This window comes from Corylus avellana, chromosome ca5, assembly GCF_901000735.1.
Source record: "Corylus avellana chromosome ca5, CavTom2PMs-1.0".
Lineage (NCBI taxonomy): Eukaryota > Viridiplantae > Streptophyta > Magnoliopsida > Fagales > Betulaceae > Corylus > Corylus avellana.
Genome location: NC_081545.1, coordinates 29,745,915 through 29,765,685, shown reverse-complemented (window position 1 = coordinate 29,765,685; position 19,771 = coordinate 29,745,915). Strand labels below are relative to the sequence as shown.

Genomic DNA, 19,771 nt, shown 5'->3' with positions numbered 1-19,771 from the left:
CGAATTTGAATAAATTATCTAACTCAATAATAAACTAGAATCGGGCTTATGTTCAAATAAAAATTAAACGAAACGAATTTAAACAAAAACAAAATGAGTTTAAGCATTTCATTAACTCGACAACTCTAATTACGTATCAATTATCATTAAAAATAAAAAAATAAAAAAAAAATAAGTGCTATCATAATCACACCTTGAAACTTGTGATTATCTTTGAGCGTGTCCCTGCCCTCCTTTCTACTCTTATCAATATTTATGCATTGAAGTATTTTGACTTCTCCTTTGATATTGATAGAAAATATAAACTTGATTTTGATTATCAATAAAGATATGAGTATTTTTCGAGTTAGGATACCAAAAATTGAGCTTAGCGTAATTTCAGAGGTAAGAAAAATATAATTTAGCCAATAAGAAAAGGGAAAGAAACTTACGTATGTATGCCATGTTAGAAACACAAGTAGGATAGATAGCATGATGAAAAATGATCTAGGCAGCAATTGGTGCAATGTGTAGTTGAGGTTTTTTTAATTTTTATATAATTATTCACATAATCTAGAGAGAAATAAAGTAAATTGGCACAGGGCTTCAAAGAACCGATGCCAGTAACATAGTAGGGAGCACACATAACCTTGATCACAAGGAATATTATTTTTTCTTGCCTTTTATTTCTACAAAACAAGCACGAAATGAGTGAAAATAAGGTAGAGCTCAGCTACTTGCAAATAAAGATGCTTTCGTTGTTCAAAGAGACTGCTCTAACTTGAGCATGATCTTACTGGGTAATCATGTTCCTTACCACAAAATATTCTTAACAAAAAAACCTGCAATCAAGAAATAAACTATTTGCACGGCTTTAGATAACCAAAAATGATGAGGTAACTTTAACTAAACATTTGTAAGAGCAGGAAAAACAAAAATGAAAACCAAACAGATATAGAAACTTTTCTAAAGCAGATAATTTATATATCAACAACAATAGTCACTTTTCCAAAACATTATCACATGTCAATAACATCAGTAACTTTAAAGTTTAAACAGGATCCATTCTTCGGGGAGATGCAAACCACGAAGAATTGCGCTGGATCCAGACGTCCAACTTGAACTGGCCACTTGAACCAAAAAAGTCAGAAGGAATTAGAAGGAACCCAGTTGCTGTTGAAGTAGGCTTATCCATGCAATGTTGACGGTTCTTTGTGAAAGATTGTAATTGGAGAGAGCTTCCATGGATTTTGGCCAGAAGAGTGTAGGGGAACCCTCCTGTTGATGAGCAGGGCCCAATGCAATAAACTCTCACTAAATTCCCAATAATTTCCACACTATTGTTGAGGACAAATAGAACACTGTCATTCTGTTCTTTAAGGACAATAAATTTATCATTAACCTTTAAGGTAACAGAGAACATAGAACCGTACTGGAAGCATGTTGCAGAAGTTGGATGTTTCCTGCTGAAGTGTATGTATAGTTGCTTGGATGAAGCGATAAAGTTGCAATTTGAAAGGGGGCATGAACAAGGTGCATAGCTGCATGTCTTCTCATGGTCACTTTTCTTACTGTAACTAACTGCTTCTTTGCACCCATACTTGGCGTTTGGGCATGAAATTTTGACTGATTCTAGAACCTTCTCAATGGACCGGCAACGATTATATCCAATAGGCCAAAAGCAAGAGGGACATTTATTCTTAAGTTTGATGCAGCAGGAAGCGCAAGCTATATGCCCATTCTCGCACTGAATTAACACACAAGCAGACAGAAAGTTATCAGACTGGATTTAATAATATATATGTAATCCATGAATGATATACTAGGAAGGGATTGCAACCCACTCAAAAAAAAAGGAAGGAATTGCAACATGGATAGTTGAAGATGCGCATATTCTGAAGCAGCAAAATGGCAACATTCTTAGGTAATTGCTCAAATCACAAAATAACAAAGATCACCAATTCTGGATTGTTATTGGGGCAACCAACAGTACATATCTCTTAATCAATTTTAAACAACACGACAATTTCACAGTGTATTGCTTACCTGTTAACACAGTTTCACGCTCAATGTATCTGTATCTACACCATGACTGATACTTCAACAAGATTCATTAAAATTGAATCTCTGTCCTTGAATTTAGCCATTATCACGACAGGACTACCTCTTTAGGACTAAATGACTACTTAAACACTACAGAGAGAGAAAGAACGATAAAAGAAGACCGTGTTAAAAAATAAGTGTACAATTATATCTTTTCACACCAAAACTATATATGCTATGTTTGTTTGTGTTTTTGTTTTTGTTAATATACATATATATATACAAACAACTCAAAACACAAAAACACAATTTTCACCTTTATGTCACATTAGAACACTTTTTTTCAAACTAAAAACAAAAAAAAACCCTGCAAAACTGATTAATAAACATAACCCTAATATTAATGCTTCCATAAAATTAAGCTGTCAAAAGGATCAAGCAAGCCAGTGCAGCTCAGGTCAACTTTCATGCTTCCAAGCCAAAAACTTGAAGGAACCACAATGAGAACACTCCCCTCTTTGATGCATCTAGGCAAGGTCTTCAGCTTAAAAAGTTTTTCTTTAATTTTGGCCAGTAATTACACTCAAATTAAAATGCAATTGAATTCTTTATTCCCTTTCTTTTGGGGAAAATGAAAGTGGGATTCATTCAAAAGGTCAAGGCACGTGACAATAAACCAAAATCATAAGGAAAGAAAGAGAGTACACCAACAAGTTTCCTACATAAGGTCCCTGCAGCCACTCAGCAATAATACACCGACTAAAGTGTCTCATATATTCAAGAATTCAAAGCTCACAAGCAAATCTATGTAAATTTAGCAAATGAAGATATGGATATAGCAACCATATTGTCAATACTGAAATCTCTTTCACTGTTGAAGTGGAACACCCGCCACCTCACCATTGAATGATTCTCACTGATTTCCTAAATGAAGATAAAAGCCACATCATACAACTTCCTTAAATGGAAGAAAAAAATGTAAATTGAATCATTATACGTCTTTTCATCTAATTTCCTAGGAGAGCATCATAATCAGTTGCAAGTAAGTGAATATTGTCTTATACGGAGGGGTTACTTAAATGTAATAAGACCCAGCTCTCTCTCGTAATGCTTTAGCCAAGAATATCCCTCTCTTCCCGCTCCTTGTGTTCTTTCTCCTGTATCCAAGCTCCTCCCTATCCTCTCCTAGTTCCTTCACTGAATCACTCCATTGCTGGTCCCTCTCACTCCGTTGCCAATCCCTCTTCCTTCTTCCCTTCCCCCCTATGGCCTACCCCACACCTGAAATTGACCTCCTAATCAAGAGAACTGAAGATCTCAACTAGCAAGACAAACCCTCAAAATCTCCAACCAGTCAGCCCAGACACCCTCACAAACTCCAAATTCTTGAAGGGGATTCTACCATTGTCATTATGGCCATTAATCGGACAAACCTTATATCTGCTTGGCACATTGACCCCATCATCAGGGACATTCACCATATCCTTGCTTCTTTCCTCAGTTCGAAAGCCATCAAAATTTGAAAACATGCGAATTTGTGAGCTCATGTAGCAGCTAAATGGGCTGCTTCCCATAATTCATTCGGAAGCATTCCCTGTAACTCCCTCTTTTTGTGCATGGGATAGCAAACATTGTTAAGCTTGATAATTTTATTTTATTTTTACCTTTTTACTTTGGACAAAAATTTCCTCCAACCTAGTCTATAAAGCTGTCATGTGTCTCTTTGCATGTGAAAAGCACATGGTTTTTTAATAGAACTACTCACGTATTCAAATGACACATGGCAGTTTTATAGACTAAGAAAATTTATGTCCTACTTTTTCATTTTGAAGTCACAAAATGACACTTGACATCTTTCTAACAAAGACCGTATCTTAACAACCTTTTTTGGCCTGGTCACATAAGGTTGTGGAGACCTTGTAGTTCAGAACTTCAATTAAATTTATGAGCACATATAATTATGAGCTTCTCAATTAGAGCTATAGAGGTGGTGGCAGGTAGTAGGTATTACATATAACCGCTAACCGCATTAGGCGGTTACCAACCATCCTCACCACCGGTTAGCAGTTATTTATGCCCAAATCGCACAGCGATAACTGGGCCTATTTTGGTATTTTGGGCTTCTTTTTAGGGCATGTTTTAGTGTTTAGGTACCCAATACAAAAACAACGTTGTTTTGATATATATATAATAACAGCCTCTGCCTACCGTATCACGGTTAACCGCACCGCCTTAGGTTACCTCCGAGTCGCTATATATTTGTAGACTGTCTGTACAGTCCTATTCTCAAGTTTCACAATGTCTCATTTAATCTATTCTACAAACTCATCACAAGTCAGAAGAAGTAAAACCTCAATTTTTACTTCCACCATCTAACAAAGCTCCTTGCATCAACGACTTTGAGTAAGCCAGACAACCTTCTCTTAAACACTTATTTCTATGATCAACCCATATTCGACAAACCATAAGCTAGTATCTCTTACAAAACACTATCTTTTGACAAACAACAAAAAGGGTCATTAACCAGTGCGTTAGGAAGGGTGGCTTAGATATGGTCCTACCCTTCACTATCTTTTTGCATGAAGCGACCGCTCTTGAGACTCGAAAACGCACACAGTGGCGCAGACCACAACAAGATAACTACAATGACAACCAAAACCCAAAATTCAAATCCAAGAAACCAAATGGAATTCTTTCTCGAGCATCGCACACTATACGATCACAACGCTCCTCGAAAGTCGAACCCAAGATACAAAATTCAAGAAATCAAATCGAATTATCAATCATTCTCACGCATACCAAACCAAAACACAATAAACCCATGAATTTCCATCACATTCAACATAAAACATCATGATTAAATCGTAAACGAAAAACAGAGAAAGAAGCTAGAGAAGTGGACGAAGAGAAGAGACCTGGAAGACAGGAATTGACAAGGGTTCGTAGCAAATGGAGCAATCGAGGACTTCTGGGTCAGTAAGGGTCACGGAAATTGACCCGTCACGACCCACTTGGGGGCCACCGTTGGATCTGGGTCCTACAGTCACAGTAGGGCCCGGATCTTCTTCTTCTACGTTGTCTTCTTCTTCTTCATCATAAAAACTTTCTTCTTCCTCTTCGTAATCGCTTTCTTCTTCTTCCTCCTCCTCTTCTTCTTCTTCTTCTTCTTCGTGAGTTTCTTGCTCTCCTTCATCTTCGCAGTGTTCTCCTTCTCGTTCTCGATAGTCTCTATCTACGGCGTTGCTTTGCACAGAGATCCTCAGCCGCTTCGGCCTCCGGCTACTCGGGCCTTCCCCATCTTCGTCTCCACCCAGCGAAAACCTCGTCATCTCTTTGTCTCTCTCTGTCTCTCTCTTCGACACGGAGCTCCAACCCAAAAACCACCCAAAACGATAACGGTTTCGAGTCTATGTTATTAACAATCATTTCAATATAGAAAATTTTAAAAATAGAAAACACTTCTTGAAATTAAAATAACACTGACGGACACACACACTGTTTAAAATCATTATTGGCACGTTTTCTTTTTTCTTTTTTTTCTTTTTTGGGCGCATAAAAGAGTTTAATTTTAAAAAATCCCAACGGTACTGTATATTCTTCATTTTTTTTTTTTTTCTAAATTTTAAAATTTTGGTTTTTTAGTGGTTGTTTAAAAATTTTTACGCACTTATCATTTTGATAAGAAAAATATTAGGGGTCAATAAATTTTTCATATTTGGCTTATATTCTCTTATAAATTGAATAGATTAACTATTAGATTTGTAGAGTCCACTATTAACTTATAGGAGTATCTCCAATAGAAGTAGGCAAAATAGTTACGGAAAAAATACAATTTTTTACTTCAGCTACTCATTTTTTCATATACACTCCAACAAATTCTCTACTATACTATCTATTTTCTTAAAATATTATTGTGTGTTTAAGAGTATGAAAGAAAGAGGAGAGAGAGTAAAAGGAAGAAAGGGGGACAAAAATAATAATAAACAAAGTTTATATTGTAAATAGTAAATAGGTCAATCAACTTATTTACTATTCATACTATAAGAAAAAACTACAAAATAGTTATTCTGTTGGAGAAGAAAAAAGGCTAATAATAGTCAAATCTGACTATTATGAATCAACCTATTTACCCTTTTTTTTTGACATGTCCACACAAGAGGGGGAAACGGGATTTGAACTAGTGACATCTGCTTCATTATGCGTGATTCCAATCGATTGAGCTACCTCTTAAAAATTATTTACTATTCATACTATAATGAGGAATTACAAAATAACTATTCTACTGGAGAGGAAAAAAAAAAGCTAATAATAGTTAAATTTGACTATTATGAAGGATTTGCCTATTCTCTTAGAGATGCTCTAAGGTTCATATAAGTCAACAAATCTAATGATTAATCGTAAGAAAATATGAAAATATATATATATTAACCTTTAACATTTTGCTTTTGACAATGCATAATTTATTATAAGTCTTATTCTGTAAAAAGAATGTGACCTAAAAATGTTAGAATTGCTTGGAAACGATATATCTTTTCTTATGACTTTGATTCATAGTAGAAACCTATAATATGTCATTTCAAAAATGTATTCAAAGAAAAAAAAAATCACAAACATGATGATTTATAACATTTATAATATCAATATGATTAGATAATGTAATACTTAAGGACTCAAAAAGACCTGTCTAACTTGAAGTTTACATTGTGATCGAACATAAGGGTTGAAGATACAAGTTGTCAATGTTTTGAGAACAAGAGATGGTGAGACAATAATGGTACTTAGAGATTGGGAAAAAGGTCTTGTAACAATGGTGGAAGGTACCGCCCTTATTGAGACCAAGTATCATTAGAAGAGTAATACTATTTATCAGGCTGCTATATAACTGTTACACAACTTAATGATCTGATAGTAAAACCCAACCCTTAGACCAGCATTTATAAAAAATAAAATTAAAGGCTGATTTTTACTACCACGTTATTTCAGCTGAATAGCAATCATATAACAATCTATTAAATAGCATTACTCATGTAAGAAATGTCTGTCTAGACCTGAACAGTGGATCAAAGTATGAATATGACTAATGTCCCAAAAAAAAGGATCCAATAGACCGTTGTGTTATCCCAAAACCACCCTGAGAACTTCACAAGAATGATTAAACAAGCCTAGATTACGTATAAAAGATACCTTGAGCATTTAAACAAGCCTAAAATAACAATAACCTCCCGGCTTTGGGAGATGAACATTACAAGTTAAACTAAAATAGAGCCAAAGGGATGAGTTCAAAATCTATCTCATACAGGAGTAGGTGCTTGGTTTTCTTGTTCACTGCCTCTCTCCCCATCGCCTCCTTGATCCCCTCCATATCCATTCTGTAAAATCTTATGCTCTGAAGGCAAATTCTTCTTTGCTTTCCTACTACCCTCAACCTTCCATAGATCCCATACCCGAGTCTTCGGTGGAGGTGTTGCATCTCCGATGGGTGCAACTAATCCTGGCTTGCCATCATCAATAACCACATCAACCAGTCCATATTCCTTAGCTTCCCAAGGATTCATGAAATTATCACGGTCTGTGTCCTCTTCAATCTGCAATTAACCACACAAAAGAAGAAGAAGAAATAAGAGTCATCTGAAATGCAAAGAGGTAGTTGGACATCAATAGAAATGTAATAAACATGGGAATATGATTTGATGCACAACCTGCTCTAAAGGCTTCCCTGTGATTCTTGACAGTATTTTGTTCAGCTTAATCTTGTGATATACCATTTCTCTGATCCGTATACCCATATCTGTTGCCTGGAATCACACGTGACCACTAAGTGAGAAAGAACAAAGAGTTTTTCTTTATGACCACTAATCGAAGGATCAACCTCCTCAAAACATAATGTGTCCTTTCTACACTAACATGTAACTCATATGAAGCCGAAATAACTTCCTAATGTCATAATAAGTTTATAATATTTGTTTACGCAGAGCAAGAAAAAACAGATATCCAAATTGTGACCAGAATATCTATGACTGGTTCTATCAATCAAAAATTTATCTGCTAAGGCTAATTCTTGTGCTATGAAAATCATTGTTCGGCTAAACTTTCCTTACTAATAGCTAACCATAATAATGGGAATTATTATTATTATTATTATTATTATTATTATTAAAAAAGCCCTTTTGAATTCATTGTCTATCATGACTGAAGAAAGTTAACCTTTGCACTCATATTGAAATAACCAGTCATCAGCCCTCACCTCATACCTCATAGAAAATTTATGGCCAATTCATAAACAAAAAGCAAACTAAGCAACTTCTTGACAGCGCAAAGGTAAATGCACTCTAAATTGGCATGAACTCAGACCATTAAGGTTACTACAACCTGAAGATCCAAAGATGTTAACCCTTATGCCAAACAATGTATTCAAGTTCTTCACCAAAAGAACTAAAGCCACTTGCTCTTCTATAAAGAACAGCCAAAAAAAGAGTCCAGACCTAATGTAATTTCAAGCATATGCCCAAGGAAGAAAAGGAAAAAAGGGCAACTTTACAATTTAAAAGAGTCTAAAACTCAGTAAAGAAAAAGAATAATCTTCCCTCTTAAATTATAAACTGTAATCTAACTGAGCGAGACAGCACACTTGTGCATGAAAAGTGTAACTATATTCAATTTTATACCAAACAAGGCAGGAGAAATCATCAAAACATCATGAGATTTAGAAAACTAGGAACCTTGAAAGAGATTGGAACTTGAACTAAATAAGAAGAGGAAAAAATGCATATTCATAAATGAAAAATATTTCACAAGCAATAAAGTTCGGTAAGGTGAATGTTACAGCTGCCTTCAGGGATCCATGCCTTAGATTCTAGCATATAACTAGACAACGCACTCTTGGACCATGAACAAGAAATATCAACGGCCTAAGGGTCAAAACGACAAAGGCAGAAGAAAAGCATATGATGAGGAGGTGATAGTTATGTGTTCCTTTCATTGACTGTAATATAAGAAGAAGGTTAGGACATGACAGTTTGGTATTCAATTGCTTATCCTTTGTATGCAAATCCAATGCATTGACCTTGGACAAAACTAATTTCTTGGAATGGCTACTCAATCCTACTTATCAAAATGAAGATAAATAGTAATAATATTTTTTTGATGAATAATAATTTATTGAAGAAGGATAAATATTTTAATATGTGCGACACCAGCCTAATAAGAGACATGTTTCACCATCCATAATTGTTTTTTTTTTTTGATAAGTAACTATCCATAATTGTATGAGTTATTCCCAAGAATTCTTACCACAGCAACTCTAATAGTATGTTGAATAAAACAGAATTGTAAGGTAAATTATTTTAATTTGCAGAAGGTATCACCCTCATCCTTTAATGTCACATTCAGTAAAAGATTACATCCCCTATATGCTGGTACTTATTGCTTCAGAAGGAGGAATTTGATAACATAAACATTGCTTTGAAATTTCAAGTTGGGGTGTAGTGCAACAGGTCTACAAATTATTGTGCATTTGCAACTCTTGGTCAGAGAGTCTCGAAATGTGTCATTCCTGTCCGAATCTGAATCTCATCCATCTTTTCTTGGATACCTATCTAAGTTTACCATGATTAGTCTCACAGCTATTATGCCAATATTTGTAATATATTGTGAGTCACTTTAGAGAGAAAACAACTAAACCAACATTGGGATCATGGCAAAGCACAAGAAAGCCAAGAACTAACATTAAGATTGGGAGTTTAAGGGAAAGGGGAAGAGAGGAGAACAGAGGGGCAGAAGAATAAAGGAGAAAGGATGGAGATCTTTTCTCTTGTTTGGGTGTGTTGAAGAGAAAAGGAAAAAGAGAGGAAACAATTTATTCATTATTGTACCCTTTCTTTGATGGGTTAACAATGGTTCTAGTTGAGGGTATGTGGCATTATATATGAATTAATTAAAAGATTTTGCTCACCCTCAAAACTGCTCACCTTTAGGAAGATTTGGAAGGATTAAAAGGTAGGCCAAATTGGGGATGTCTTTCTCCTCAAAATAATCTCCTCTCCTCTCATTAAGGTACCAATAAAAGAATTATTTCCATCCCTTCCTTTTTTATTTTTGATAAGTATTTCCATCGCTTCCCTTTTACTCTCCTTTAATCCCAACAACACACACCCCCCTTTGTAAATCAATACCCACAAAATTCAGACCAAGCACTTACTTTGCCCCCAGCAGTTCCAAGTGGTTGATGGATCATCACTCTCGCATTTGGCATGCAGAACCTCTTCCCTTTTGAACCAGAAGCAAGGATAAAGGCACCCATAGATGCAGCAAGCCCCAGGCAAACAGTTGAAACATCTGCCTTACACAACTTCATTGCATCATATATTCCCATTCCTACATGCATCAGATAAATGAAGTGAGAACAAGATAATCAGAAGTAGACCAAGGAGTTCTTTTGATTTACTGAATACATTAAAGTTTTATTCCTCAATCACTTGGATTGACTACAAACCAAGTTTTCCGTTTAGCTCTATGCGTAGCCACTTAGGAGCTCCATAGTTTTTTTTCTCGTCTAGGGTGGGGGAGTGTTTGCAATTCAACTAATAAAGTGACTGTCATCCTAATTAAAACCTCCTTTCCCAGGAGTTGGGACTCGTTAATTGGTTGGGTAAACCTTCAGCCCCCATGGACAACAGTCTTGAAGTTCCTGACCTGTGACTAAGATATTCCAAGGAAGAATCCAAAGCTTGAAGATGTGTAGAGACAAGAAAAATATAAGAAACCAACAAGGAACAGGCTAGCTATGCCAACATTCATTAGTTAACTAGTTGTCAAAGATGTCATCACAATCCAAGCGAAAACTCAATACAGAAAGGATCAACATTGTCCAAACTGTCCACTAGTAGGACATATGCATCCCATATCAAAGAAGAACATAGAGATAAATTCACTGAGAGAAGCTATGACAAACTTTTCAAAGTCGAGTTCTCTTTCAAAGGCATAATGACCTTTTTAATATCTGCAAAATTATTCACACGATCTCCCACTAGTAGGACATATGCATCCCATGTTGGAATGTGTGCAATTAATCCATTTCTTTTTACACAGTAAAATAACTAATCTCTTGGGCCTTTAACAGAAACTGACCAGTATAACAACTTTGGACCATTTCAGATCAAACTCCTTCCATTTTTTTCAACTTAAGTCCATGCTCCTTTAAGACTTATTATGAGTTAAAAGTAATCGAAATATCATTAAAAGCAAAAGGTGCAATCCGGGTACAAAGGAAGTATACAAGAAAAACATCTAGCTAGAAGGAGAGAAAAATAACAAGGAAAACATGAAATCTAAGCACAAAAGGAGCTAAAAATGCAAATATCCAAACATTTTTGTTGTGAGTGCACTTGTGAGTATTGTGTCCCACATTGAGAAAATATAAAAGAAAAGAGTGCTTAATATACCTAAGTGGACCTTAGCCCATGAGTTTAGGATTTTGGGCTAGAGTTGTGTTCAACTATGTATATTAATGTACTCTTGGTAAAGAACTCCGTAACCGCTTTATCTTCCAACAAATGGTATCAGAGCCATGGTTACCTTCCTGGGACGAGTGTTTGGATGCGTCGGGTTTAGAGTTGTGTCCACCTTCCGCAACTCTTGACGTAAGACACTCTTGGAAATGTAAAAAGACTCACAAGCGAGGGGGAGTTGGGTCAATGTGAAGAGTCTCACAAGTGAGGGGGAGATTGTTGTGAGTGCACTTGTGAGTGTTGTGTCCCACATTGAGAAAATATAAGAGAAAAGAGTGTTTAATATACCTAAGTGGACCTTAGCCCATTAGCTTAGGCTTTTGGGCTAGAGTTGTGTTCAACTATGTATATTAATGTACTCTGGGTAAAAACTCCATACTCGCTTTATCTCCCAACAATTTTTTTTTTTTTTGTTTGATAAGTAAAATAGAAAAGCATTTAGTAAGAAAACAAATATCCAAACATTATGAGTTATTCAGTACGAGTTTCCAAAATCCCAGTTGAAATTAACTTCTGAAAGGGCTTCAACTCCATCCGTGGGTCTAGTCCAACCCCGATCCTAATGAAAAACAAAAATTTCTTGCAAAATCACCACCCACATACTTTATAATATACGTACATCATAGACACACAAACACACAACTCACCAACATGATGAAAAAACATTTAGTGCAATTCTTCAAGTCAAACGTTTGATGAACAGGCCTACAAGGAGAGGTCAAGCTGAGCCATTGCATAACTCCATTTATTGCCCAGCAACTAGGGTTTGATATCAGTTTCACTTGTTCTTTGTTGATCCAAGATGCCGTGGGTAACACACATAAGTCCACATGCTTAAAAATCATATGGGTATCTTGTCCAGAAATTTCCCTTTCAATATAGCTTCCAGTTTATTGCACATTAATAAAATAGGTAGGATAATATTTTGCTTTTTTTCTTTATGAGACCTGTGCAACTAACAGTAATATTCAGTACATTGCAGAAATAAGCAGTCTGTACAACATCAAAAGACATCCTCTGACAAATCCATCACAGACTTACCAATAACAACCTCTTAACTTTCACAACGATTTTTGGAGGAATTCCCAGCATCTTTTAAGTAACTTTACAAAACCAATATATAGCTGTATATTTGTTCAGGTCAATCAGAAGGCACAGAGATAGATAGAACTGACGAAGTATGGAAAACATCTCATAATGGATTCAACCAGAAAATTGACCCTATTTGTCACTGAATCTTAGGCGTGGAAGTTGGATTTCATATAGCAATGAAAAAAGGGACATGGTATATCTGGAACATACAAAACATTTCTCTCTGTCCCATAGTAGATGTTCTGCTTAAAAATTGCATCACTCTGTCCCACAGCAGATGTCCTACCTAAAAATTGCAGGATTGTTAATGAAATGGTGAAAATTTAGTGATCCTTCTTAAACGTCCTTTATATCAAAGGAGGCATGACTTTTTAATAAGAACCTTCTTTGCTCTAAAAATAAATAACTTTTAATAATAACTTTGTACACCACGATTCTTTCTAGATAGTACTTTCGCCTGCCATACACTCCACCCATGAAAGGATAAGTTCTCTTCTTTCTTTAATGCCTCATAGTACAAACTTTATTTAATGAATTGATTATCTCAGGATGTCAACCATATTTTGTTTTCACCTTCCCCACAAACATTAACCATACAAGTAAGTCTAGAAATGAAACCAAGGACTCCAGCTCCCAATCTTGCAAAGCCCTCATAAACGTTGGAGATCAAGTAATATTCCATTTCAACCAATCCATATAACCTACCACTGTTGTGCTTCTATCAGCAGCAATGTGAAGCAATTCTGAATAGGCATCTTTTGACAGATTATCTCCACACCATAAGCCATGCCAAAACCAGATCTTAGTATTGTTTCCTACCTCATACAGAACAAACCCCCCTAATATGCTTCCCAAGTCTCATGCAATAGAGCCCCCCATATCAATGAACACCATTGACCCCACCAAACACCATACTTCCTATTTACAACCTACCTCCAAAGACAATCTCTATTCTTCACCATATCGCCACAACCACTTCCCCAACAAAGCTTGGTTGAAACACAAAATAAGTATAACATACACCAAAAGCTATTTGCTTCTTAATTAAACCTCACTCCCTATACATTAATTACCAGTTACTCCTTTAAAATTCTTCCAATCTTTTTTCTTTCCCTCAACGAATCCTTTGAAGTGCATTCTCTAGCGACTAGGTGGGGTTTCTTCAGGCATTATGTTTCAATGTTTGGTTGTCTGATACAAGAATGACCACCATATACAGCATACCCAAGGCTCTTCATAAACATCTCATTTCTTTCACCACCCTCAGCATTAGCTCTAATACATATAAAATATGAAGAGATACCACAACAATAAACATTAAGGAAGAAGCACAGAATCAACCATAGTGAATAAATTTTCAGACATACCAGCAGTAACAGAGCCACCAGGTGAATTAATAAACAATTTAATGTCTTTCTTTGGGTCTTCAGCATCCAGAAATAAAAGCTGGCTTATGATCAAATCTGCTGTCATGTCATCCACCTGCCATCATTCAGGAGAAACAAATCTAAACACTTTTAGGGCAATCTTTTTCTTTTTCACTTTTTGGGGGATATGGGAAGAGGAGGGTCAGAAAAGGGAGGAGATTCAATCTTCCAATACGAACGATTATGATAGATCAACTTCTGAACTACAACACATGCACTAGAGTCATCCAACATTAACAGCTACCTCTATCTTAAGGAAAATTCAATAGGTAACAGAATTCTCAAAAGCAAAATCATACACCACCAAAAGTTCACTGGAATGAACTGAATAGCTAATAATCAACAAAACACCTTTCAGTCAGAAAAGTTAACTTCAACTAAAAGCAAATGCAGCAAATTAACAACAATCTTGAAAACTCATGTCCCGAATCCAATGTTTAAGCCCAAAATAGTCAGCTATCCGATAGAGGTATACCCATCACCATATCTAGAACCACTTCCCTACATCTCCAACAAAAGAAACATAACACCAACAACCAACAATAAGCAAAACCCATCTGAGAAATCCAATAACTAGTCCAAAAATTAAATAATAAAAACCCAACTTTCACGATTCTAGTGAGACAGAAAGAACGAGACCTGCGAGCCCAAGAATATAATTCTCTGGCGAAGCAACGCGTTGGCGGTGTCGAGCTCCTCGAATCTGGGCCGCCATGGAGATGAACTTGCAGAGTAATCTTGTGAAACGTCCCAGTTGCTCGATAAGGTCTGCTTGGAAGACGAGCCATTCAAAGCCTTAATTGCAGACGCGGGTTTTCTTCTCATTCTTTTGCCACTACCAGTACCATTACTAAGACCTGGAGTGTTCCTCTTAATGGCTACAGCAGGGAACGGTGGGTGTAAAACGCCATGGTTGAGGCACATAGACCTTGGAGGTGAGGCTGCACACGTCAAACCCATCTCCATGCTCCTCTGTTTCGCTGTCTGATTTGATGATTTTCTCACCCTTTCGTTTCGTCCTCTTGCTTGCTTTCGTTGCTCATCGTGAAAAATGGGAAGCCAACGTTGTTTGGCTGAGTTGGTTACGACGTCGTTAAGGATGCGCTGCCTTCCAAAAACAAAAAAAAATCAAAACCAAAAGAATCTTTTTTATTTTTGGGTGAGCAGCGAGAACAGGACTCTTTGTAATGTTTTGAGTAACCAAGCATCTAATAATTGCCACGTCTTCCAATGTTTTTCATTTTATCTAAACTTTTACGTCTTTATCACAAGGCCTGAAAAAATAACTTAATTATATGATAATATGGTAAGTATAACAGAAAGTAGAATTGACCTCATAATTTAGTATAAGAAAATACAATGTATATATTTTATTTATTTTTTTAAACAAAAAGGTATGAATTCACAATCTCCTTTCATTAATTTTGTGTCACCCAACAAATTAATTTCATGTTGAGATGATGAATTCTCCACATAAAATGAATGAATTATAAAGAAGCTCATGGATATTTAAAACATGTTTAGAATTATATTTGAGAAATATAGCTTTTAAGTCAAAAATTGTTTTTTAAACTTTTGCCAAAAATACATTTAGGCTATTTTTGGACGTTTTAGACCCTTAAAAGTGTTTTTAATTTTTTTTTTACCAAACAAATACATTTTTTTAAAAAAACTGACTTTTTGATAATTAAAAGTATTTTTAGACTCCTCAAACGCATATCCAAACAAACCCTTAGTTTTAGGTGAATTTCAAAGGTTTCAATTGCAACTTGACTAGCTATTTTAAAGTGATAATGCAAATGTAACTAGCATTTTTCTTAATCTCTTACAATTGATTAAGGTGATGTTTCTACAAAATTGGAGATTAAGGCGATCAATGGCTTGATAAATGGTATAGTGGTATGAATGAATAATAAGAGGCAGAATATTTACAACAAAAAAAAAAAAAAAGAGAGAGAGAGATAATAATAATAATAATAATAATAATAAGAGGCAGATTTACCTTCTACAGTTAGTTAAATAATATTAGTAAAGGAATTAATACATTGGACAATTAAAGGGCCAGGAGGACACCTTTATCTTCACCACAAAAGTCCTACGCATACTTTACAAAGACATGGCAATCGAGTCTGTCTAGTCATCAATCCTTAGAGCCAAGCTTGGTTTGCAATGTTGCTTTTTCTCTGAAATGGAAAGAGAACAAGAAACTTAAGCTCCGTTTTTGTAGAAATTGGAAATGCTCCTAGACTTCGACTCCCAGAGCTGGTGTCACCTTCACATGGCCAACCCAGAACCAGAGAATGTGTTCAGCATACAGTCATTTATAAAAGCTCTGTCAAGTTTAGATCCAGGAGACGCATTCCCACTCTTTTGCCTCAATGTTCAATTCAATAAGCTCTTGACCATGCAAAAACCACATTATGTCAACCAAGGTTACAGAAATTAGTTCCAAGGTGATCCACTTGGTTCATACTAGATTGAGTTGACAGAGTCACCATCACTGCTTTCACTATCACTGCTGCTACTACTGCTTCTGCTTCCGCTCCCGCTCTTGCTCCCACTTTCAGTCCCGCTACTGTCACTCCCACTGCTACTGCTGGCACTCGAAGTCTGCTCCTCTCTCGCCTCAGCATTCACCTGAGCTCTAAGGGCTTCTGCAGCATTAGGGCCCTTATCTGTTTCATCATCATTGACATCTACTTCAGCAATCTCATCATCCATGTCAGCTGGATGTGGTAAGTTAATATCAAAACCCGTGTTGAATTCCCGTTTAGTAATATTTTCTTTCTCAGCTGTTCCACAGCCATCATCATCATCATCATCATCATTTATTATATCTAAATGTTCCTCCAGTTCACAATCCTCGGAGTCACCATTTATTATATCTAAATGTTCCTCCAGTTCACAATCCTTGGAGTCTGGTGACGAAGTTGATGGATTTGGATGTGAAGGTGGATAATCCACATCCTTCACATTTTTAGCTTTCGCACCTGGGTCAGGAGGATAATAAGTTGGTCATTTTAACATAAATGAGAAAACATATCCATGTTTACTTAAGAAGACAGAAAACAGTCAAAAAGGGTAATTAATGCAGAAAAAAGAAGCCATTTGATGCAATAAAATTACTCAGTGCTAAAGATTCACGTTAGCAAAGGGTTGCATTTTCAGTTGCAAACTGATTTGTAGATAAATTGATTTATTTTCATACATCCATTATTTACAACAACAAAAAAGTTTGATTTGAAATATAAAGGCAGGAAGAGATAATAAGTGTTAGGTTCTGCACCTTTGGGCATGAAGACAAAAAATGGTAGAGAATGTGTATGTGTGTGGATGGATGGTTGCCTTGTGTGTCTGTGCAAGAATAAACAAGAATTAAAAAAAAAAAAAAAAAATGTTGTCACTGGGATCTTAAGCAATCAAAATTCTGCTTGCAAAATGTTTTAAATTTCATATTCAATGTGAGTTTCAAATGACATACAAATACAATGATTGATTTTTTCTATTTCAAACTCTCATTTGCATGCAAAAACACTTGGCATAAAGTAAGGCCAGAGTTGACTGAAGTTTCAAAATTTTCAACTTAATTGTTTTGCCATCTTGAACAAAATTGAGCTTTCACAATAGAGCTCCAAACCCCCTTTCCATCTAAAAGCACTTTCCAGCAATTCCCAATTCCCCTAAACCAATCTACAAAAATCTTAAACCTTAATTTTATGCAAAAGAAATAGATCATTTTCTAGCCTACAGCACTTGAAATTTTATCCAAGCAAATTATGAAAATAAGGAGGGAAAATAAAAGAAATAAAGAAATACCTAAGCACTCTGAGTTGCCAACATCAATTCGTTCAAACTCAGCCTGTACATGACATAAAAGAAGAAATTTAGCTCATTAATAGAATTGAAGAGGAACTCACAAAAACAGAAGGATTACAATGCCAAGCAACTGCATCTAACTTTTTTCAACCTTCCTTCCCTCATCACAAATGAACCAGATGTCGCATTGATGTGTTCAAACTTGGTTCGTCAACTTTTTCATCAAGCCCAAACTGAATTTTAGCTCAAGATCGAGCGTAATTATTATGTTCAAACTTGGTTCAGTAGTTTCCTGAACGAGCTGGAGTATGTTATGAGCTTTATTAAGCTGGTTAACCAAATTAATTTAATATAATTTTTTCTTTAAAAACCTCTACTCCTACCTCCGTTTATGCATATTAGCCACCAAACATGTTTTAAACATTTACAAACTAATTCAATACACTTAAACAGTGATAACGATTGTAGAGCACAAAATAAAGATGGATTTTTTTGACATTTTCTTTTAAGTTGTAACACAGTACTCATGTGGTGAACGATGATCTAAAACAGATGTCTTAAAAACCAAACTGAGTTGTTCATGAGCAACTGGTTTGTTTTCCAGCATTTTTTACGTGTCTGCTATGGTCTAAATGGTCCAAGCTATTTAGATTGAAAGAGCTTAGATATGCACTTCAAAAATACCATTATCTAGTAAGTTTAGTATATGCAAGCCCTAGCAATGCAAAATAAAAATGATGATTTTTCTATTTGCATCTTTTGATAAAAGAGTTCACCTGATGATTATTTGCTCTTTTGATGTTTTTATCCTTGAAAGAGATATAAGGAATTGCAAAACCAAAGAAAACTCACTGGTACTTGATGAACCATGCCTTTGTTCAAAGACTGAACTTTTGCCCCTTTATCCAGTGGTGGTGAATAAGATTCTGCAGCTGATCCAACCAAAGCAGTTGGGGCTGAGGTAGCTGCAGCTGCAGACTCACCAGGCAGCCGAACATGCCTCAACCGCTTCACTGCCCTGTGCAACCGCTCCAACCGAAAGGTCTGACCATCAAAGAACAAGACCGCATCATTCTCCTTGTAATCCTCACTTATACCTTCAAAGCTCACTTTGGGCTTCCCATGTTGGTTATTGTGAAATTCCACTGTAACTCTGTTGTCCTTGTTCTTATGGAGTGACCCGGATTGGTTCTTATCAATTGAAGCTGGTTTAAATTCATCTGGGTAAACACACAAGTGAGGACATTATCTTTTTACACCCTTTCATATATAGAAGCTGATTATTGAAAGAGTACAAGCAATTGATAAAAGATGTATACATTTGTATATTATACATCAACCAAATTACATCTTTGCAGAGCAATTAGGCACAGTTCAGTAGAGATTTTCTGTCCCCAAGACTATAATCAGCAATAATTGTAAGAATCCTATTACGATTTTAAGTGTCCCACATGACTTAAGTGTAATCTTAATTATGTGTATTAGTGTATATAAGCTCTTTAGTACTTTCCATTTGTAAGACGGTTTTCAATGGTGAATTCTACCTGAAGTTTGTATCATTTTGAATTAGAGAGAATCATCCCATCAAGTATGAAATTGGACACAGTTCGTCGATTATGAGATCAAATGGGTTGCAAAGTCAGGGAGAGGGTGCCCTGTAGGTTAAATTAAATTGTCTTAAAATGTCTTGACACTATATATGGACATAATATTAAGTCATTAAATACTGAGTGGAGCCGTCAAAAGAGAAAAGGCTACCATCGGATCAGTACCAATAGAGTGGACTGCCGAGGATGTCAGTTATTGAGCGTGATGGTATGTTACGATCCTAAGTCTCCCACAAGGCTTAAATGCAATCTTAACTATGTGTATATAAGCTCTGGGGAACCCTTCTCTTGTAATCCGGGT

General features: G+C 35.9%; 3 protein-coding genes across 3 annotated transcripts; all 3 read right to left on the bottom strand.

Annotated features, from left to right (window-relative positions):
• Positions 1–932: 932 nt before the first annotated feature.
• On the bottom strand, positions 933–5,437 carry LOC132183012 (E3 ubiquitin-protein ligase SINA-like 10). Its single transcript, XM_059596397.1, has 2 exons — positions 4,938–5,437; positions 933–1,726 (listed from the first exon to the last, which is right to left on the bottom strand). Exons 1-2 carry the CDS (start codon positions 5,349–5,351, stop codon positions 1,031–1,033), a joined length of 1,110 nt encoding a protein of 369 aa, XP_059452380.1. The 5' UTR covers positions 5,352–5,437; the 3' UTR covers positions 933–1,030.
• A 1,628-nt stretch (positions 5,438–7,065) lies between these two features.
• Positions 7,066–15,142, bottom strand: LOC132180627 (ATP-dependent Clp protease proteolytic subunit 3, chloroplastic). The gene is made up of 5 exons (XM_059593517.1): positions 14,687–15,142; positions 13,988–14,102; positions 10,220–10,395; positions 7,722–7,817; positions 7,066–7,607 (listed from the first exon to the last, which is right to left on the bottom strand). The coding sequence occupies exons 1-5, from the start codon at positions 15,011–15,013 to the stop codon at positions 7,314–7,316; spliced, it is 1,008 nt and encodes a 335-aa protein (XP_059449500.1). The 5' UTR covers positions 15,014–15,142; the 3' UTR covers positions 7,066–7,313.
• Positions 15,143–16,001: 859 nt separating this feature from the next.
• On the bottom strand, positions 16,002–19,083 carry LOC132182291 (suppressor protein SRP40-like; the record flags this gene model as incomplete). The annotated part of the gene is given in 3 exon segments (XM_059595490.1): positions 16,002–17,037; positions 17,864–17,906; positions 18,716–19,083. Coding segments are annotated over 3 exon segments (929 nt in total), but the record flags the coding sequence as incomplete, so codon positions are not given.
• Positions 19,084–19,771: the final 688 nt, after the last annotated feature.

Coding starts and splice junctions, on each gene's coding strand:
- LOC132183012 (XM_059596397.1), bottom strand. CDS start 5,351: ATGACGAGGTTTTCGCTGGGTGGAGACGAAGATGGGGAAGGCCCGAGT. Junction 1,727..4,937: donor TGTCAATTCCTGTCTTCCAG/GTCTCTTCTCTT, acceptor GTGTTAATTCAG/TGCGAGAATGGGCATATAGC.
- LOC132180627 (XM_059593517.1), bottom strand. CDS start 15,013: ATGGAGATGGGTTTGACGTGTGCAGCCTCACCTCCAAGGTCTATGTGC. Junction 10,396..13,987: donor TGGTGGCTCTGTTACTGCTG/GTATGTCTGAAA, acceptor TGATGCATGTAG/GAATGGGAATATATGATGCA. Junction 7,818..10,219: donor TTGGAACTGCTGGGGGCAAA/GTAAGTGCTTGG, acceptor GTGTGATTCCAG/GCAACAGATATGGGTATACG.